This window comes from Schistocerca gregaria, chromosome 2 (assembly GCF_023897955.1).
Source record: "Schistocerca gregaria isolate iqSchGreg1 chromosome 2, iqSchGreg1.2, whole genome shotgun sequence".
Lineage (NCBI taxonomy): Eukaryota > Metazoa > Arthropoda > Insecta > Orthoptera > Acrididae > Schistocerca > Schistocerca gregaria.
In genome coordinates this window covers 599,535,949-599,559,654 of record NC_064921.1, presented here as the reverse complement: position 1 = coordinate 599,559,654, position 23,706 = coordinate 599,535,949, and the positions used below count along the sequence as shown (strand labels likewise).

At 39.9% G+C, this 23,706-nt stretch overlaps 1 protein-coding gene across 3 annotated transcripts in view; it reads left to right on the top strand.

The window, feature by feature from the left end:
- Positions 1-4,210, top strand: part of LOC126334537 (DNA repair protein XRCC3-like) — an 86,587-nt gene extending 82,377 nt beyond the window's left edge. For all 3 annotated transcript variants that reach the window (XM_049996896.1, XM_049996894.1, XM_049996895.1), the window contains one exon: positions 3,722-4,210. In XM_049996896.1, coding sequence (XP_049852853.1) covers positions 3,722-3,928 — 207 coding nt within the window. In that variant the 3' untranslated portion in view covers positions 3,929-4,210. The remainder of the gene's footprint in view (positions 1-3,721) is intronic.
- Positions 4,211-23,706: the final 19,496 nt, after the last annotated feature.

The window sequence follows — 23,706 nt, the reverse complement described above, 5'->3', positions numbered from 1 at the left end:
GTATTTACAAATCCCAATGCCATCAGATAGTGTGAGAGTTTCTCATTCCAATTCTTTGGAGCTTGTTTTAGGCCACACAGAATCTTCTTCAGCCCGCAAACTCCATTTGTATCATTGTTGAATCCATCAGGTTGATTCATCTAGATATCCCCTTCGCAGACTGCTGTATACAAATGCTGTCTTCACATGAAACATTATTTTCATTTTATTTGTAGTTGTAAGACTAAGTAGCAGTCTAATTGATGTATAACATGCTAAGGACTGAAGGTTTCCAAATTGTCTAGTCCTTCCTCTTGCTCAAAACCTCTTGTTATTTGTCTGGCTTTATAACGTCCATCTTGCTTTTTATGCAGTTGCCAGTGGCAGGTAAAGGTTTTATGTTCTTTGGAAATCCTACTAGACTCCCAAGTTTTCAATTTTATTATGGATTTTTAATTGTCAGACAGTGCACTGTACTAGTTTTTGTCCTCAAGGCATTTGAAATAGAAATTTCTTCATTGTTCCCTGTTGTGCCAAAATTTGCACTATGGTGGTATTCCACAGGATCCATTTTATAGTCTGTAAATGTAAAAGGCCACCTAAGGCGTTGCCAGTCACATATGAGACACTATTTTGTGTTTTGTGATCAGATGCCATGCTGCAGTCTTCAAAGACATCACAGATTGAATCAGTAGATGTATGGTTTCCTTCTGGATACTCGATTTCATTCTTTTTATTCTCTTGTGAAATTGTTAATTATAGTAGCTTCTTTTTTATCTTGGATTCTTTTGTCAGATATAACATTTTCAGATGCAACAATGTCCTTTTCATCCTCAGCAGGGCAAATCCAAATCACACCTGACAAAGGTTCCTTTTTTCAGAGCTTTTTTTAATTTTATTTATTTTTTTCATCAGAACACAGCAGTCACATTTAAAACTTCCCAGCTTTTTAGCACAAACCACAATTCTTCAGGACACATCCCTTTTAACGAACTTCTTCCAGTTTGATTTAGTATAAAGAGCACATAATTTATCACTTCAACCCACAGATTCTCATCCAGGTTTTGTCCATGTTGAGCGATGAGAACAAATTACCACTGCCATTCATCCTGTGGTGAGGACGGATCTGATTCATCAGGCACTCTGCGAGGTACCTTGGCTGTAAAGCCCAGGGGTGAAACAAGTGACACCTGAGATGTCCCATGTGCTGTGCCAAATTAACTGACAACTGTGTGAATATACACTTTACAATTATTAAAACATGAGATTACACATCTTAAGTACAAAAACAAGCAATGAATTTAAGAAATAAACTACTTTAAAAAAAGAAAAGAAAAAAACCCGAAATGTGTAATTTGCTGCTCTGTCGGTGGTATGTCTCAGGCAGCAGCTGGACCCTGGTCGCAACTTAAGATGATTTACTCTGCTGATTTCATTCTTTGACACTATACCAGGGAGTTAAATCGTTTCAGGCATAAGAACATACTTAGTCCAGCAGTTTACTATCCAGGAAACACAAAATGTTAATTCATGTTGTGGATTTTTATGCACTGATGAGCCAAAACATTATGACCGCCTGCTTAATAGCTTCTTTGTAATCTTTGGAACAAAATACATAACTGACTCTGCGTATCAGGGACCTGACAGCTTGTTGGTAGGTTTTTGGAGGTATATGGCAGTAGATGTCTATGTGCAGGTCATGTAATTTGTGTATATAACCATGATTTGCATACGTGGTGATGGTTCCCAATAGAGACTGAAATGTTTTTCATAGGATTTACATCATGTGAATTTGGTCACCAAGACATCAACATGAGTTCACTATAATGACCTTCAAACCACTGTAGCATGGTTCTGGCTCTGAGACATGGATAGTTATAATGCTGAAAGATGACATCACTGTCAGAGAAGACATCAAGCATGAAGGGATACAGATGGTATGCAGCTGTTTGGTTTCCCTGCAAGCACAGGAGAATGTCTCCCATAGTGTGATACTGCTCCCACCAGCCTGCATCTGTGACATTGTGCATGTTTCGAGGCACTATTCACGTCGATGACTGCATTTGTGTAGATGACCATTGTCCTAGTATAGCAAAACTGTGGTTCACTCAAAGAGCCGACACATTTGCGTTGATAGACGGCCGAATCATGACCATTCTGTGCCTACTGCAGTTGTAATTGGTGATGTCACTGGGTCAACATGTAAACACTTATAGGTGGTCTGCAATGGAGCTCCATGCTCAACAATGTACAATGAATGATGTGCCCCGAAACACCTGTGCATGCATAAGCATTGTTTTCTTTCGGCAAAGATGCCATGGATCACTATCTGCCCTACTTTACAGAGCCGGCAAGCCTCTGAAATCCACGTTCTGTGAAGAGTTGTGGATGTCCAACAATTTACCACCTACTGGTAGTTTCACTGTCCTCCTACTTATTTCTGTAGATGCTCACAACAGCAGCACTTGAACATTCTTCCAGCTTCACTGTTTTCTAGATACTTGTCCACACGCTCTGTGTAACAATAATCTGTCCTTTGTGAAAGTCCTGTATTTCAATGGATTTTACCATTTGCAGCCCATATCTTCGCTAGGGTGATCCTCTGTCTGTGCCTGCTCCGCTAACACACTTTTGTTACTGTGTCATGTGCCCGCAACGTCACCAGGCAGCATCCAGCGCCTTGGTAGGCAGTGGTCATAATGTTTTGGTTTATCAGTGTATGCTGTTCATCGACTCATCAGGTTTGTTGTTCATTGTTCTCACTCATTTCAAAGGAATAACTATGTCCTTTCAGTGAACACAAAACGGAAAAATAATCTTTCTGCTGGCAATATATCCATTTCTGTAATTCCGAAAATTGTGTTTTTCAGAGTTAGAGGACTTCATGACAAGTCTAGTCATTTCAGGTCAGCATTAAAGGCTTTCTCTTTGCAGTGTACTGTTTTCTGGAAGAATACAAAGTGTCGTATTTTACATGACTGGAATCGTAAATGAAAATGGAATTAGAAAATATTATTTGCTGCTCTGTGCAGTTATTATTTCCCTAATGCAATGAGATGTTTTTGATTGCATGAAAAAAATAAAAATTAAAATTAAAGGAAAATTTATGCTCCAAACTTTGCAGCTGATAGGCCACTATGACCTACGGCAGTAAAATTAACATGAATATTTACAGTGAGAATTAATACAAAAAATTACTTATATGGTTTTGAAAATGTAAAAACCTGGATGAAATAACGATAATATTATGAAAAGGATGGATTGCTACTCACTATACAGAGGAGACGTTGAGTCGCAGACAGGCACAATGAAAAGACTGCTACACATTTAAGCTTTTGGCTAAAAGGCCTTCTTATAAAGTAAACACACACACACACACACACACACACACACACACACACACACACACACACACACACACACAAAACTGTCTCTGGCCACAGAGACCTGCCTCAGAGGCTATAGGCATTGGTCGTATGTTGTGTGTGAATTACTACTTTACAGGGCCTTTTGGCCAAGAGATTAAATGTATTCCAGTCTTTTTGTTGTGCGTGTCAGCAGCTCAACTTCTCCTCTAGATGTTGAGTAGCAATCTAACCTTCTCATAATACTGTATTGTCATTATATGGCTTTGATATAGTCCAGTGTCACCACATAGAAGAAATTTGAGGTTTCATTGTTGTTTCTCTGGAAATGTTAAAAGTTGTTATGAATTTCTCACATGTGAATTTATACCCTGTAGGTAACAGCTGGAGTCGGCAACAATGAACAAAGCTCTGTTCCTGCACTTGGTCTGGCATGGGCTAATATGGTGACCACACGCCTCCAGATGTTTCGAAATAGGCAAACAGGCATCAGAAACATACGTGTTATTTTTTCACCTTTTCTGCAGCAGAGCTGCTGCAAATTCACTGTCACCGCTTCTGGAATTTCGGGTGTAAGTCCCTGATGTTAAGATGCAGAATCTCTCTCATTATCATTTTTTTGTAGGATGTATTTTGTGAATGAATCATGTACACACTATCATAGTAAATATGTTGAAGATATGATGTCAATACCACATATGATCTCTCTTTTTTTTTTTTTAGTAACTGCCTTACACCTTTTGTATATTGTCCACTGTGATTGTTTCCTGCTCTGGCATGTACAAATCTCTCATGAGATAATTTGTTATCTCTTGGAATGTATACCTTTTTGACTTTCTGAATAACATTTTAACAAGTTCCACATACATTGCAATAGTTATAAGCTGATCTTAGTATCATTCACTTAACCCTTTCCACCCTGAAAATATTTTTCAGTGTGCAAGTACTGCAAGTAACATTATTATAGTGTCCTGATGTCCTTGATTACAGAAAAAAATACTGAAATTTTTTTTCATGTATAATTATGCAAAAAAAGCACTAGTATGATCATGCGGGTCAGGTTTTAATTGAGTAGAAAGTTCGTAAGATCTCATGCTGTTATGTTAGGAAAAATTTTGAAGTTTACTGTATAAATTACAACATAACCATGTTTTATCTTCATATGTAATTACAAAACTTGTCTAAAACATTACAATCACAGCAAAAAGGTATCACAAATTATAAAATTTATCAAAAATATTACAATCATAGCAAAAATGTTACAATAATTAAAAATTGCATCACAAAATCAAACATTATTTTTTTGTGAAGTGACTTTAAACCATTTTTTTCCTTGGATAGACATAAGTACTGATTGCATTTGACACATTTAGTTTTTGCCCTGCTCTTGTAGTACTCAAACTGGCAAGACCTTGGGGTTGGCAAGACCTTGGGGAATAAATATCATCCACTGTTGGCCAGTGGTCATAGCCATCATACCTCTTGTCCAGCCCTGGTTTTGGATGGGGTTTGTACATTTTTGCGTTTTTTAGGTGGAACTACTTCACTCTCTAATTGTACTTCACATTTTTCTGTCCTTTTCCTATCTGGACATGACAATAGAGCCTTGGCCAAAGACATCGTGTATTTCAGCAAATCCATTACATTCTTTTATGGAAGTTGCTATTCCCTGCAGTGCTGTCTATACATAAACCAAGAATTTATTACAGTCAGGTCTATAAAGTGAAATAAGGGTCCATTTTTTTGTTCTGAACCATGTCTGATACCATTCAATTTGTTGGTCAGTAATAACTACTCCACCCATATTAATACTGTACTTCTTAATGAGAAAGGACAGTCTATTTCTAAATATTTATATTCCTCCTTACTCCACCTTTGGACTTTGCACTTTGGCTCTGTGTCAGCAGAAATGAATGTCACAACAACCTTTTGATTATCCTGCCACTGAGTTATAATGACTGCCTCATCTGATCTAACATAGTAATGACATTCTCCTCTATTCATTTTTCCTTTCAGTTTAACACATTTTGTTCTGTTTGTCATTATTGTCCCTGTGCCTTTGATTCCCCTCTCTCTGAGTTTCTGTAAGAGGCGAGTAATGGTGAAATATCTATAGAAATAACTAAAACTTCCCTCAGGTTGAGTTTGGGAAAGCCACAAAATCACTGATGGTCCTAAGCCTAATGATTTGTCACGAAAATTCATGCTGGCACCCTGATATATCTCAAAATCTAAAACTATACATGAAGCTGATGCCAAAACAAAGTTCTTATGCCCTAAAGGCCTAGGTTTGCCTTTGCCATATTGTTTTAATTTACAATGCCCTGTGAAGGGTATGATTTGTTCATCAGTGCTGTAATAATTGAATGTATGGGATGAAGTATGGCATCTCTCTCTCACAGCTTCAATGAGTGGTTGAATCTTCCACGGTCTATTCATTTGGGCATGTTGAGGTGGTGCTACAGTCTCTACAAAATGTATGTGACATACTGTCACTAACTGCACCCAGAGAAATGGTTTTCTGCCAATTCATAGGTAACCTAGGATACCTTATGCACCCCATAATTAAGTTAATTCCAAAAAAAACAGCTTAATTTCTCTAGCTGTTGTATCTAATGATGTGCCACTCTTAGCCACACTATACATGTTCGTGAACTTTGCAGCATTTTCGAAGAAACATTCACTGACATATTCAGAAAATACTGAGCAGGGCTCTGAACGGGTGAAGGATTCTGTAGCAAAGAAGAAAAAATCTAAGGTGTATGGTAAGTAATAAATATAATGCCTAATTCATGTGACACATATTTTCTACTGACCTGCACAGGGGTATGATCTGTTTGTGGTGGATGACACTTCTCTGTGAAATCCATTTCACGATAAAGCAAAGGTCTGGATTTTCTTCTACAACAGTCTGAAGTGTTCTGTACTTCACATGTTTCATCAGAGATAGAATCATCTTCACTTTCATCGTGAATTTGTTTAACATTTGTAGGAGAAGGAGCGAATTCTTCATCTTCATCTGAAGAGACACCACTTAGTTCGAAATCCTCTAACAGAGACAGAATCTAATCGTTTGTTAAACCTGCATGTGTAAACAAATTATATGTATCGAGTCGTTTTTATTCTTGTATGGAAATCAAAAGTAAAACCAACTAAATAGCGACGTAACAACCTGCCCAGTAAAAACGGATGTGACACAAAGATAAAATCTAACTGGCACAATTGTGCTGGTACAATTTTGGCGCCAATTTATTGTTAAGAAGTATGAGATTACTGACGTTTTTCATTGCCAGTCTGTTGTATATACAATATCAAACAAACACAAGCGGTTATACTTTAAAAGACTTCAAATAACACAAAGAAATCAGCTACTAACCTGAAGAACACTTGACGCTTCTGTTTACACTCACTTTCTACGTTGTCGCTGCGCTCTGTTGGGGTGGAAACAGAATAAAAACAAGTGAAACTTGTAGCGTACAAGTTGCGCGATCGTTTCAGGCTGGTTGGAAGCAAAGCAGAAGCGGCAGGTTGGCATACAAAAATCAAAACCGAACCAGATGATCGTATGGGCACAGGTGGAAAGGGTTAACAGATTACAATGTTGCAGCGTTACTACTGTTATTAGTCTGTATGTCTATTGTATCTTTTTCTTTTTAGAAATTATCTAAACTTATTAAATCATTATAGTTTATTATTATTATTATTATTGTTATTATTGCAAGTTTCTTTACCATGTTGTTGTCATTGAGGTTAAATATTGTATAGCTAAGCAAAGTCATTGGATCATTATTGTGCTATGAATCATCTTCCTGAAAAGAAAGATTACAATTCTGCAAGTCTGTAATTATGATACTCTTCATTACATTTATAATGTAATGAATTATGACTCAAACATTATACTTCACAGAATTATAGTTCTATAAAATTCTTGATAGAAATGGAAAGAGTTGGGACATAAGCACGCCAAAATTATGAGTGAAACTGAAGAAGCTTAGCAGTTGTAAAAGATTTTGTGTGGTGTTATTTCCTATTCTTTGCATGTGTCTTAATAAATATAAATGTTATTTGGTGTAGAAAACCTTCGGTTTGTTGCGGGACAATCAGCGTAATGTTAAGTAAAAAATCTTAACAATATTCATTTCATATGCGATACTGATACATTTTAAGAGCTTTTATTTATTTATGTATTTATTATTATGTACATTCTCCTTCCATGGAGCCATCTCAATTACAGTTTCTGCAAAAGTCAGAAATAATAGTATGCCAATCAGTATACTTACAAAATGTTGCATACTAACATTGTTAGATCTTGTATTTATTTGATTCTGTTGTGGGTTTAATATTAATACTTTATCAACAACATTTAAATAAGCTCAAACATGCAAAAGCATGAATAACTTGTAAAAATTACAACCTTTTGAACCAAGTCTAATGCTTCAGTAGGGTTGTTAGGCACAATGCCAAAGAATTTACCAGCCATTGGAATTGGTTGGCCATAAACCAGTTCTGCTGCTGTGGTGGTAAGTTCTTCCTTGACAGAAACACAGAGACCCTGTAGGACAATTGGCAGAGTTTCTGTCTAATATTATGATCCATGGCATCACGGGGATACTTTTAATTGTTGGTGCAAACGCTCAACTAAGCCATTTGCTGCTGGATGATACACTGCAGTTCGAATATGCTTCATGCCTAACAGAGCAGTGAGTGACCTGAATAGACAGAATGAAATTGCCTGCCTTGGTTGGTGCTGATACAGAGAGCACTCCAAAACAAACAATCCATGCATGAAACAATGTGACTGAAACTGTTTCAGCAGTGGCATTGAATATTGAGGAATACTCCATGCCAACGAGTGAAACAGAGGCAGTCCTTCAGATGGTGGTAATGGTCCTACAATGTCTATGTGCACACGTTCAAATTGTGAGTTGGGTTGAATGAAAGTGTCAAGGGGTGCACCTATGTAATGGGTGATCTTATTACGTTGACGGGACACTCACTGGTGCACAAGAGTTTTGCAGTCTCTTTCCGTATTCAGACACACACACACACACACACACACACAAAGACGCACTAAACCAGTCATGTTATACTTCAGACCCCAGATTGGGACAAATTGTGTGGAAACAAGATCTGCTGACGGATGTTGACTGTCACAGAAGGGCATGCATTTGATGTGGAAACAACATAATACAACATTGTATTTGATTCTAGATGCAACAAAGCTGTAAACCAGATGACCAGGCAAATAAGTCTTGCAGCTCACTGTTGTGCAGTTGTACCAAGGTGAGAACCTTGTAGTAGACTTTGTAATTGCATCTGCATGGGAAAAGATGTCTGTTGGTGTAGTGAGTTCTCCATCAACATGGACGACACATATCATGAATTGCCTGTGTAGTCAGTGTCATAGTTGATGTGGCGATGCTTTTTCTGGTCTCTGATGAAAGGTATAAATCCGCAGCTTGTGATCAGTGACCAGCGTAAACTGTCAGCCTTCAGGCATAAGTCAGAATTTACTTGTGGAAACATCAGAGACATAACTCTCGGTCACATGTTGACCAGCTCTGCTGTGATGGAGATACCAGCAGAACAACACCGAGGGCTGCCAGTATTGTTGTTGAAGTGCGGCCCTTATTGCAGTTGCAGATGCTTCAGCCATCAAAGTGTGAGGCGTCTGTGCAACAGGGTATGCTAAGAATGCAGCCTCAGCAATAGCAGTCTTCACATTGCTAAAGGCTGTTTCTGCTTTGCTAGTCCACTGTAATTTGCTACTTGGTATGTGAACATTGTAGAAGTCCTTTACTGAAGGAGCCAGCAGTGTGAGGTTGTGTACGAACAGCAATAAAAGTTAGAAACTCAAGACCTGTCACAGACTGTAGGAAGTTGTTTATTGCATCCTTTCTCCTACGCCTTTGAATTTCTTGAGCGTTAGCTATAAATTAACATCAGCAGCCCCGAACATGCACTTCAGGATTGATGAGTAAACCATGTGAACTGAGGCAAGTGAAGATTTACCATAGAAGTTCCAGATGATCTAGTTGGGAGCTGGACATAACCAAAACATCATCACTATAGATGTAGTAGAAGTAGGGATCCATAAAATGCTGGAAGGTTTGCACAGCATTCATATTCCAAAAGGCATCCCAGTGAACTCAAATAGGGCAATGAGGTAAAGACAGTGGTCTTAAATAGGTGTTCTGCAGCAATGGGTATTTGGTAGAAATTATGTTGCTGGGAAGACTTGTTTACTGTGGGTACTGAGTGAGAAGTCATCAACATGTGGAATAGGATACTGATTGGGGATTATTTTGGCATTAAGTTTCTGGTAATCCTGCATGGTTGACTTCCATTAATCACCATTGGAACTATGTGGAAAGGCAATGCCCATCTGCTGTTCAGTGTATGACAGATCTCTCGAACAAGCATACAGGAAAATTCTTTGTTAGCTACCTTCAATTTCTTAGGTGGTAGGTGTGAGATCGAGTATAATCAGTGGTCCTGCTGTGGTTAGGATATAGTGCATTGCTGATTGCGGTCCAGGTGCTATGTGTTAGTGTGTGTAGCTGCTGAATAATCTCCAGGAGCTGTTTAATGAGTTCTAAACTCAGAGAATCACTAGTGAACATGTGTTTGGCAGTGCTGTCCACACAGTGTAAGCATTCACGGCCATCTGAGTAAGTGGTTGTGTCAAGAAGATGGCAGAGGCATAGTTCTGGAAGCTGGCCTGAAATGATAAAATGTCTGCTCCAAGTGTGGGGTGTACTACGTTTACCACAATGAATTGCCACACCTACGATGAAGGCTTAACTTCAGTGTAAAACATCTATATGTCTTAATTGCACAGCTGGTGGCAACACAGAGGAGAAAAATCATCACTGCTGCTGCGAAGCAGTTGAGAAGACAGTTATATCAATATGTTGTCACCTGTGTCCACTAAAAATGCAATTTTGTGCAATTTTGCACCAACAGTTTAAGGCTGCTGTATGGGAAGCGAGTTGCCATCATTACTGACTTATGGGCTTATTTTCCATCTCACACTGGGAACAGCACTTTAGAGCATCAGAGCCAAATCTTATGGGGTACAAACATACCTTTGCAGCTAAAGGTGAATGGCAGCATCTCCTCCGTGAGTGGTGCACCATTACTGGTGACTGGAAAGTTGTGTTTGAAGGACTGTGACTTGTACAGTAAGCTCATTACGAGCACATTATCTGATAGTGGGCGTGTGCCTGCAACACATATGGATGAGTACATCTCTGGAATGCAGTCGCTATTTATGCTAAAATGTCGCAATCATTGGGACATGTGGTGAGTATTTTCTGTACATGGGACAGTAGGATTGACAGCCAGATTATTCATAGAATATCTTTATTAACTGCATTGCATGCCAGGGTACACAAGCAACAAAAACAATAGTGAAGGTGTGTGATCACCTACATTCTCTGGGCGAAGTAATTTTGTAATCATTTGGCTTCAGATTGAGACAACTGATTAGAGCATTTTTAATGGCAACATACTAATCAATGTTTAGTGGAGGGGCCAAAATGTCCTATACTTTCGTAGCCATGTCCTCATTGAGAGCAGCAGTGATGTAACTACATTTGATTGTGTTGGAAGTTTCGTGCACTAACTCAAATTGATTTGGAGTTGTGAACACCATGGTGATGGTTTAACTATTATATGGTTGACCAGTGCAGTTGTAGGCACGTCAACAGGCAGTATCGGCTTCTACATTGTGGATGATTACAATTCAGTACTGGTACCAGTACACAGAACATACACGGCACAGTCAGAGCAGTTGTTTCATATTATGGTGAGACATGGCTTGAAGGATTGGTGGTCACAAAAAATGTTCTGGTTTTAGTATATCTACTTTATAACAATGTTATGAAAAAAAGTTGCTATTCACAATACAGCAGAGACGCTGTGTTGCAGATAGGCACAACAAAAAGACTGTCACAAATAAATTGAGTGTTGCTTCAGTTGCCTGATGCTGCAGTCGTGTGTGTGAGCTCTCTCTCTCTCTCTCTCTCTCTCTCTCTCTCTCTCTCTCTCTCTCTCTCTCTCTGTGTGTGTGTGTGTGTGTGTGTGTGTGTGTGTGTGTGTGTGTGTGTGTGAGAGAGAGAGAGAGAGAGAGAGAGAGAGAGAGAGAGAGAGAGAGAGAGAGTAAGAGTGTCTTTTTGTTTTTCCTATCTGCGATTCAGCATCTCCGCTATATAGTGAGTAGCAACTTTTCCTTTTCATAATATTGTTACATTCCATCCTGAGTTTTCCATTGTTTACTTTACTAACAACATTTAAACATGCACAAACATGTGAGAGCTTGAATAACTCAAGCATTACAAGGCAAGGGGAAACTGTACGACAACAGAGAATAAATGGGAGTCAGCAATAACACTGCAGCACATAACGATTTAATCGTGTCTTTATTGCATTACAGTTAATATGCTACTCGTTCCTGTTGCAATCACTGTCTTAAAATTCATTGAATGAATATAAACATTTTTCTATCACTAAAGATTTTGTGTTGATATAGAGTCCATCACTCGGTGGCTTGGAACCAATAGACTAATTCTCAGTATAAAAGAGAAAATTAAAACAGTAATATTTACGAACAACAACAGTAGGAGAGTAGAGGAATTGCCACACTTACAAGAACTGGATATGAATGTGTTCAAAACACGCAATTGTTGGGGCTCACCATTGATAACTGCTTACTGTGGAAGGAGACTGCATCGCAACTCTAACAAGCAAACTTAAGTTCAGCTACATTTGCTCTCAGAAACATTAAACCACTAGTAACAGATGATGCTATGTATATTTTGTGTTTCTCATATTTTTATTCTATAATGACCTATAGAACAGAAATATGGGATTAGCTGAGTGATGCAAAAAAATACAGTAAATAAATTTCAAACTGCAAAAAGTAACCAACAGCATATTGGATATTACAAGAACAACACATAGCTGAAGGCCACTACTCAAAAAAAAACTTAAAGTTTTTACTGCTGTTAGCATTGGAACATAAAAACAAGTCCAGTGCGCATGAAGATATACATAACCATACTACCAGAAACAATAAAATGTTAGGAGTTCCACAGCACAACACAGGTAAACTAGAAACAAGTACTGCTTATATGCCAGTAAAACTGTACAGCTGTTTACCATTTCATATTTCAAAACTAAGCTTGAAAGAAAAATTTAACTCAACCATAAAACTATTGCTTATAGAAAGCCCTTTCTGTTCAGTTAGTGAATGCATACTAAATGCAAAATATTGAAAATAGGCATACACTGTAATCAAATTAAAATGTGCTTAGATAGATACTTAGTGGATTCAATGTGTGTTCTTATGAATGGTAGAACAGAACTGAAGTTTATTGGTATACTGTACAGCGGATACAAAATGTGTAACTATGCATGATGCTATTGCATTTAAAAATGATAATTAAATAATGTATGTGATTATTATTGCCTTAAACTGACAATTCAAAAATGTTCTTGAATTTGATCCACATATGTATATCCAAAGCTACTAAATAAATAAAATAACCTTCATCCCTGTTGACAAACTTGTTGTTGATTCCTTGTCAGTTTACCAGTAGACAATGGCTCAACAGTGTCATATGTAGACTGACCAAATATCTATCTGTGGTTCATAAAACCCCTCATAGGACACTCACACCGCCATATCAAGAATTCAGCCAGTTACCATCAGCTGGGTACTATGTGACCACCCTGCATCAATATTTTGCAATCTCCAAACCCCTCCCATCAGTCTGTCCAAGGCAATGGCCAGCCTGACCTGGCCAAGTGCAGACAAGCTGTGCAAATAAGGAATGGCTTTGCACACCTGTCACTACCCTGATTTGTTGTCATAGTTTTGTGTGCTTGTGACACAGTGTAACCAGCAACGATCTGTGATGACTATTTGGTATGGTTTGCATTTACATCTGTTCAAATATAAATATTACCTTGTTGCATGATGTGATCTGAAAGACGTGTGCTTTTAGGTGATAGTGGCCTACTTGAATCATTTTATTTTGAACCGGGGATACCAGGCTGTGGTAGGTTTGCATACATTACATTGTATTGTATGTATGCTGAAAAATTACATTTGTACATGCCAACAGCTATCAATCTGATTACACTGTGTACAAATAAGACTGATTATAGTTCTTTAGTGGTAGACATAAAATAGTGTAACTATAAGGGGCATACAAAAAGAAACGAGCCAGAGGCATAATTACAGAAACCTGTACCTGTATGTTAAAAGTATTGACCCTGGATGTTGAGATACTTGTCCCACTGTGACACAAGGTGATGAATGGCTGTCTCATAAAATTCCCAGGTCTGCGATGTTAATCAGTTCCGCACGTAAAGCTCGACGTTGTCGTCCGAGGTGAATCATTTGTCCCTCAGAGCCTTTTTAAGGGGACTTTGGCTTTCACAGTCACTCGGGTGTCCTGGTAATGAGTGCGTCCACCAGCTGGATGATGTCATTGGTAATGCAGTGTAGTGCTCCAGACCGTGTATCATCGACTAACAACACCCGTCCTTCCCTGAAACACTTGTGCCACACATGACTCCTGCAACGGTCATGCAGTGTTCGCCGTACACTTGTGACATTTGTCGATGGATGTCCGTTCCTCCTACTCCTTCCGCTGTCAGAAAACAAACAACACCTCTTTGCTCGTCTTTTGATGCCCCCATGTCACTGCAATGCGACTGTCAGTGTAGGACGATTATGCATGCTGCTGCTAGCTCTGTATAGTCACGTGACTTGCACGCATGCCTTCTAGTGATGGGCTGTGAACTTCCACACTCTGGTCAGAACCACACCTCGTTACACACGCTACGATATTACCCTCCTGTCACCTATTTGCGCATTCCAGACTCCAGCTCATTTCTTTTTGAACACGCTTTATAGAACACTAACAAGCAGGCATTGTACTTTAACTAATTAATGGAAAATCTCATATAAAGATGTGAAACAATTACTAACAAAGAGATAGAGGGGCTGGCCAGTACTTACCTCAGCTCAGTACAGCCGATAGAGACACAAAAAACAACCGAAAATTTAAGCTCCTAGCTTTCGGAATAAATGTTCCTTCATCAGGGAGGAGAGAGGGGAAAGAAAGGGAAGAAGGGAAAGTGGATTTAGTTACTCACAACCCAGGTTATGAAGCAACAGGGAAAGGAAAACAGGGAAGGTAGCAAGGATGGAGGCATGGTTGTCAGAGGGAAGCCCTCTGACAACCATGCCTCCATCCTTGCTACCTTCCCTGTTTTCCTTTCCCTGTTGCTTCATAACCTGGGTTGTGAGTAACTAAACCCACTTTCCCTTCTTCCCTTTCTTTCCCCTCTCTCCTCCCTGATGAAGGAACATTTATTCCGAAAGCTAGGAGCTTAAATTTTCGGTTGTTTTTTGTGTCTCTATCGGCTGTACTGAGCTGAGGTAAGTACTGGCCAGCCCCTCTATCTCTTTGTTAGGCATTGTACTTTAGCAGACAGTTCTTGGTTTAGTTCACACTGAGCTAAAGCTTGCAGCAGGAACATTGCGTTACAGATGGCCAGAGTTTGAGTGAGGACTGTGTGAGTAGGTGGCTGGAGCATGGGTTTGGGGAGGGGAGGGGGAGTGGAGGCGACTCCTAGCCTCATTTCTGTCCTAACTGGCTAACATTTTTGTTGCTGTTGGGGTTTTTCTCAACATAAACTACTTTCAGTCACACGCCTGTAAGGAAGATTTTATTGCCTCTTTTTGGACCCTGGCAAGGAGAGATGTAGATGATGAAACGTCCCCTTAGAACAATTTATACAAGACTGTGCTTAAACTGACACACAATATTTTTAGGGCAACACAATCTGACTTCCAAAAATCCCTACGAAAGAATGGCCCTGACTAACATTAACCTATACGTTTCACAAATCACTTACCTCACAAAAATCTTTGTTACTCAAGCTACTGCAATACAGCGAGCGCCACTACTGCCAGCTAAATAAAAGATTCAAACTACGGAAGTCACTAACTACTGAGGCACAGTTAGCAAATGAAAGGTTTTAATAGAGAACAAACAATGTATTTACCTGAATAGTCATAATATATATATCAGTTCATGACACCAATTCTTACAAATTTCAAAACTCCGCCATCTCTGGGTGAGAGAGAAGTTGCTCATAAGAGAGAAAGAAGCACAGTTTGCAAGAAATTCCCAGTTTCAAAGAAGAAAAGTAGAATTTCTAATTAGCCCGTGTGTATTTTTAGTCCTCTGTGACTCAGGCAAGGAGTACTGCAAGCAGGTTGTAGTGTGTTCCAGTAACCAGATCTTAACCCGAGACAGTCACATCAAGCACCTAATGCAGGAACTTCTAGAAAATATCCAAAAATGCTAGATTTCGTGCCGAAGGATGCTGTGACAAAGGCAGAGGTCCATTTGTGTGTGTTGGCTGCTGTGAAACACCAATCTTCTCAGGACACTGGCAGCTTATTAATCTCTCACCGTGTGTGTTCCCATACAGTAACATTGCCTCCAAACTGAAGCTTCAAAAGTAAAGTGTAGCATTTTGTTCAGACTGGAGCTATTTTTGACTAAAGAAACAGAATATTATTGCTGCCTGGCCTATGTGGAGGTGTAAAATGCCTGGTCATTTATAAGCTAGGCCAAATGCTCAAAATTCATAAATGACCAGGCACTTATGCATTGTAAAGATTAACTGAGAAATGATGCTAACAAAAAAATTTAGCTTATATTTTGTATTGGAAAAGTCGTAAATTGAAGTTTGATGTAAATTCAGTGGGGAGAATTGATGGCTGGTCAGGGGCGGGGCTTAGACTATGGAAGGCTTCAGCTCGGCTGTGATACAGGTGTGTCTACAGAGCAGCAAATTAACTATTCATTCTTTTCTTTTGTTTTCCACGTAGTATATTTATTATATTTCATGCATGTTTCTGTTTAAGAAGGTTAATCCAACGTTTTAGTAAGTATAAATTCATTCAGTCTGTAGTTGCTCATTTGCTTTTGTTTTGAAAGCAACCGTCCACTTATTTAGTAAATCAGTCCGTCATGCCCCATCTCTTGGCTGTGATGCAAGTGCATCTACAGAGCCGCTACTCAAGTGTTTATCTTTTACTGTTTTTCCACGTAATATATTAATTAAATTTCATGCATGTTTTTTTGTGTAAGAGGGTTAATCTCGTGTTTTTATAAGTGTAAAGTCATTCAGTCTGAGCGCAATATTTGCTTACTGAACAGCCAGCTATGTAGCTCTTTTAACGCATCAGTGTCCATTGGTGACACATCAGTAGAGTACCAAGTCTCATATCTAGAACTGTCTGCTTCCACAGTTCAATTCTTCAGTTAGTCTTGCTAGGATGTGTGCATGCTGTATGCGGACACAAGAGGAGCCACAGTTTGCGAACAGCTGAATGTGCTGTTGACCTTCCTTCAGGCTGCTGCCTCGGGATGTAGCGGTGGCACATCACTTGTTTTGCATACAGGCTCTGCTTCCAAGGTATCTCCTAGTGCACACGATGCAGTGGATCCATGGCTGGTGGTAATGCATTCGCATCGCTCGTTACCAATGTGGGGACTGGCCACGTGGCCTCGTCCATTCATCCTGAGTGGACAGGTGGTTGCCCCTTCAGTAGGGTCTGAGCAGGTACACTGGGGAAGGGATTTACTGGTTATTTGTGAGCTACAAAGTTAGGCGTGTTATGGAGCCCCCTAGGCAGATAGCGTGCAAAGCTGGAAAGAAGGCCTATCTGTGTGCAGTATGTCTGTGAGGGTTCTCATCTGAGATGTGGAGGTGGCCACGCCAGTGGCCATAGAGGTTGCAGGGTTGCAGGGTTGTGGCTCACTTTGGCACTGACAATGCCTGTTGCATGGGTTCTGATATGATACTCAGTTCGTACAGGCAGCTGGAGGAGGTTGTGAAGACTGCTGACTTCGCCTGCAGGGTGCAAGCAGAGCTCTCAATTTGCAGCATTGTTTCAGAGTTGATTGGGGTCCTTTGGTTTGGAGCCAAGTGGAGGGTCTCAACCAAAATCTTCCAAGACTCTGTGACGGTCTTGGCTGTAGATTTCTGGACCTGCATTATTGGTTGGGGATTTGTAGGACTCCCCTTGATAGGTCAGGGGTGCACCATACAAAGAAACCAGCTACTTGCGTAGCAAAGTACTTGTGGAGTGCACAGGAGGGTTTTTTAGGCTAGGCGGTAGTTTGAGGTCCTCTGATGAACATTTGCCAGTCGATTCACAGCAAGGGAAGTGAAACAGCGTTCAGAATAAAGACACTTCAACAGTGACCATTTTATCAGAAAACTGTCAAAGTATTCTTAATAAAGTTCCCAAATTTATTGCTCTCCACGAAAGTTCTCGTGCTCTCTTGGGACTGAGAGCTGGCTGAAACCCGAAGTGGAAAGCTGTAACATGTTTAGCAAGTCATGGAATGTATATCAAAGAGGCAGATTAGAGGCTGTAGGAGTAGTAGTTTTCATTGCAGTTGACAAAAACATTGTCTCTGTTGAGATCAAAGTTGAGTGTGATGGTGAAGTCGCCTGGTCGCGTATAACAGGTGTAGGTGAGACTAAGTTAATTGTTCAGTGTTTTTACCAGCCCCTCGATTCCACTGTGGCAGTTCTAGAGTCATTCAAAGAAAATCAACGGTCAATAGCATGACTACTGGGTTCCTATTGCGGCGGTCCCTTCACTCTGTGGTAGCAGATACGTGCTAGGCTGTGTAAAGCAGTGTCGAGGAAACCACACAGAGGCCGCATAACTCAAATTGATAGTCAGTTCCTGAAAGTTCATGATTTAAAAATTGAGTTCGGAATATTCAGTTTACTTGCAGAAAAGCGTTTAAAATTAGATTATCTCTGTTTTTTATTTGTATTGAAACACATGAAATGGCTATCAAGTCCGTATTTAATATGGCGGAACATTATCGTTGAAAGTTCAGTCTTTTCACTCGAAAAGCAACCAGAATTTTAGCAAGTCCGACCCGACTAATTTTCACGTTTTACAGAACACAAGCCTAAAACTATTCGCGAGATAAACATTCAGTCGTTTCAGTGGTTTTCTTCATAAGAAGTGCTCACCAAAATATTCCGTACAGAGCACGAAAGACGTCACGTGGAGCTGTTACTACAACCAGAAAGTACACACGCTCCTATCTCCCAAACTATTTAACTTAGAAACACCAAACTTTCATTAAAATGTTCATAACTCCAGTCATGATATGTTCGAACAGAAATTAGCTCACTATTTCCTCATCTTAGTGAGTATCTTTAAGAGCGATCTAACATCCTGTTATCCGTAGGCCGGCTAGCAAGCGACTCCCTCGTAGTACTCTCCTCTCTACACACACTATTCGCGCGGGAGAAGCGTAATTCTGATTGGCTGTTGATCTAAACAACCAATCAGAACGTTCCTTCCTGATCATTCTCGCAGAAAATCTTGCCTTGTCCAATTACTAATTCGATTGTAATTAACGTCAGCAAAACTTCAATTTCTTGTATTATATTTAGTCGGGGCGGTTAGTAGACCCGCAACCGAGCGCCTCCCCAGGTGGCGGATAGGGGAATGCCTCCTAGATATAGGTGGTACCGAGGAAATGAAATGCTCGGGGTGGACCAAAACTACTAGTAGCGTCTGTTCCCACAGTGGGCGGCTACAAAAGGCGTCTGCTCCACATGTCAGTGGCGGCCTCAACCAACCTCCTGATCTGGAAAGTCAGGTTGTAGTCGGCAGCATGCCATACATCCAACTACGAAACATCATGATGGTACAACGAGAAAAATGTCACTATCCCGGGCCCCAGTCAATAGACTGGGATCGTCGTGAGCATCGGATTCCGGGAGCTCACGGGCATCATGAGAAGAATCGGAGCTTCTCAAACTCCCTAAAGACCAAACGCAAACACTACATCGGCACACCCAATGCGAACACACTGATGAAGACAGGAAAGATGAAACAACTGACAGACACTCTCGAAAAATTTCAAATCAAAATATGTGCACTGCAAGAAATGCGATTCACAGACGAAGACCATTTCAACACGGAGAATTTCAGAATATACAAAGGAAAACCGTCGAGACAACTGAAAAACCTAAGGTTCTTTGGCACAGGATTTGCAGTACACAGGTCCATCATGGACAGCATAATCGACTTTTCGTCACCAAACGAAAGAATCAGCATCATCACAGTGAAATCAGCCAACAAATCCTACACAATAATCAACGCACATGCACTGACTGACTACAACAGGAAAAACCCGGACGAAATTGATGACTTCTGGACAACAATGGAAGAAACTATCAGAAAAATTCCTGCACATAGTCAAAATAATACTGGGAGACTTCAACGCTAAACTCGGAAAAGAAAAGATATACAGACATACCACAGGAAAACATACTCCACACAAGGACACCAACAAAAACGGAAAACATCTGATAGACTTTTGCAAAAACCACGACCTCGTCATTATGTCAACAAAATTCAAGAAACCAACACGAAAACTTACCACATGGAAATTCCCCAGCGGAAAGCAAGAACTACAGATCGACCACGTAATAGTCCAGAAAGACCCACAAAAAGAAATTTTCAACATAGACACCCGTAAAGGCTACTTCGACTCAGACCACCACCTACTACAGATCAGGATTCGTCTTTTGCCCAAGAAAAAGCTCCAGAAGAATAAAATTGTTAGACCTGATCCAGAATACGTTACTTTAAACCAGACACAAATATTACACAAAATTAAAATGGAGAAAACGACAGACTGGACACAACTTTCACGTAGAATCCGAGAGGCCATGAAAATAGCACATGCACCACCCACACGGAAACACCGTTGGTGGAACCACACATGTGACCAAGCTATTGACCAACGAGTCAGTGCATGGAAAAAATTCAGTAGTCATAAATCCCAAGAGAATTGGATGAACTTCTTGAAAACACAGAAGCAATCAAGCAAAATCATTCGCAGTGAAAAACGACAGTGTGATAAACGGCGACTGACGGAGATCGAATCGGACTTCATGAAGAACAATACAAGAAACTTCTACAGAACGTTCAGAGAAAAATAACTGGATATCAACCACCCAACTTGTGCTTCAGAAGACCGGATGGAACTCTAGAAACCAATGCCAAAAACAATTGTGACATTCTGGCAAAGTACTTTGAAAAACTGCTCAACACGGACCCCCCAATGGAAGAAATGATGACAGAAACGAGCACGTACAATCCAAATAGTGAACCTCCAACTCAAGAAGAAGTTAAAGAAATAATCAAGGTACTCAAGAATCGTAGAGCACCAGGAGAAGATGGCATCACCGCGGAAATATGGAAGTTACAAGACCCAGAACTCACCAAATACATCCACAGGATCTTGGAAGACCATGAAAATTCCTGACGACTGGAAAACTGCCCTAATACACCCACTACACAAAAAAGGTAACAAGACTGACCCGAACAACTACAGAGGAATATCCCTACTATCGGTCACATACAAGATCCTCTCTTAAAGCTTTACTGAACAGACTAGAATGCCCGACCGACCACTTGATTGGGGAATACCAAGCAGGCTTCCGTAAAGGACGGTCTTGTGCGGAACAAATTTGGAACCTGAAAATGATTTTACAACACAAACAGAACCTGATCATTACCTTTGCCGACTTCAAAAAGGCGTATGATTCTATCGACCGGAAAACTCTTCAAAATTCCAGCAGAATACAAAGTAGACAACAAAACACGGGCTATCATAGACCAAACTTTAACCAATGCGACGTCCAAAGTAAAGTTCTGTGGGGAACTATCAGAGCTCTTTGAAATTCGCACAGGTGTCCGACAAGGCGATGGCCTCTCACCTCTCTTTTTCTGTCTGGTGTTAGATAAGGTCATAAAGGATGGGAAACATCACAACAGGGGATAAAATTAGGAAACCTGCAGATTAATTGCCTGGCTTTTGCAGACGATTTGGCGATTGTCACGAAAGGTATAAAGGAAACAAAAGATGCTATTGAAAAACTGCACGGAATCGATTCCAAAACTGGACTACAGATCTCTTACGAAAAGACTCAGTTTATGAGCACAAAGAAACTCTCATCTCTGCACACAAAGTATGGCACGATTTACAAAACGACAAACTTCAAATACCTCGGTGAAACACTACAAATGAGTGGACATAACAGAGACTCAAACGAAGAAAGAAAGAAAGAAAGACTAAATTGGACAAGGCATACAAAGTAGTGTGGAATCATTACAACAAGAAGTCTATCTCACAAAAAGCCACATTACGCCATTACGACACGGTGGTGCTCCCCGAGGCACTATATGCAGCAGAGACCACATTAATCCTAGGGCATACACGTATCAGACAATTAGAAAAAGTAGAACGGAAAATACTTAGGAAAATATTTGGCGCAACTAACAACAATGGAATATGGATCAAGAAACCTACAGAGTAACTATACAAATATATGGAGACAATCACAAAAAAGATTAGAAAACGCAGACTACAATTCTAAGGACACCTATACAGAATGCCACCACACAGGCTGACCAAACAGATCTTTGACTGGGTAACCACTAGAAACAACAAATGAGTGGTAGAGGTAGAGAAACGACCTGAACCAACTCAACATAACAGCAGACACAATAAACGACAGAATAAAATTCAGAAAGATCATTAAGAAAAGTAAACTACATGAGATACAATGTGACAAATGAACAACACCGAGCGAGGTGGCGCAGTGGTTAGCACACTGGACTCGCATTCGGGAGGACGACGGTTCAATCCCGTCTCCAGCCATCCTGATTTAGATTTTCCGTGATTTCCCTAAATCGTTTCAGGCAAATGCCAGGATGGTTCCTTTGAAAGGGCATGGCCGATTTCCTTCCCAATCCGAGCTTGCGCTCCGTCTCTAATGACCTCGTTGTCGACGGGACGTTAAACACTAACCACCACCACCACCACCACAAACGAACAGGCATAAAATGGATCGTGGAACGCAAGCAAGATCACAGCCAGAAGATGAAAGAAATATGGGCAGCCAAAAAGGCAATCAAGATGAAGCCGAAGACACAAAGCCGACAAGAAGCATGGACAGAGGACCGGAAACAGAAACACAGTGAGCGAATGAGGGAAGTTTGGGCTGCAAGGAAGGCAGCAAAAGGAACTAACCATGTAGTTTAGTCCAAATGCGCTCTTCAAGGGCAAAACACCAATAATAATAATTTAGTCCAACATAACAGTCGCGACACTTCGCCTCGATTTTGTTACCCACAGCACCCCAAGCGGCCGGAAGGTTGAACTGTGAGTTCGGCATGATCGTGAATTTTATTATTTATTTATCTCTTGTTCCAGTGATCCATGTTGTGACACTATCACAGGATATGGAACGTGTCAATTTTACAAGCTTTTGGCCAGAATTTATGGTAATACATAAAACAAAACAAAAACAGTAACTTAGGTCCCACTACAAAAAAATACATTTTAGATACAGATAGAGATTACACAACAAAAAACAGTAAACAGTTCCTTAGGTCCCACTACGAAAATACATTTTAGAGAGAGATAAAGATTACAAAATAATAAGTGTTACAGAGAAATAAATATTGCAAAATATATGTTTACAATCAGAATATTCGGTATTACAAATACAAATTTGGGCATACATTTGCAATTTCCAATACAAGAGATGTTAAACACTGTAGTCCAGGAACTCTTCTAATGTATAAAATGATCCTTGCAATAGGAACTGCCTTAGGGTTTTTTTAAACAAGAGATCATCATCTACTAAACACTTAATTCTTGAAGGGAGGGCATTAAAAATCTTACAGCCACTGAAATGGACTCCTTTCTGCACCATACTTAGATTTGGCTGTTCATAGAGGATATCATGTTTCCTTCTAGTATTGTTACTGTGATATGCACTATTCAGCTTAAAGATGGATTTTTCTTTTCTTATGAAGCACATCAACAAGAATATATATTGCGCAGTGGATGTAAGTATTTCAAGCTTCTTAAAAAGATTCCTGCATGTGCCTCTAGGATGGACTCCATACATGATCCTTATGGCTCTTTTTTCTACACACAGTACTTTTTTTAGCCAGTGGCTGATTTCCCCAAAATATAATTCCAAATGCCATAATTGCATGAAAGTAACCATAATACACTGACTTCATGGTTTCCATATTTTATAAGAAGAAACAATGCGCAATCTGTATGTTGCTGAACTTAATCTTTTGGACAGATCCACGATGTGGTTTGACCAATTCAGTTTGCTATCAATATGCAAGCCTAGGTATTTTGAGGAATCTACCCTGGTTATTGTCTGCTCACCTACCTTTACAAATATTTCCTCA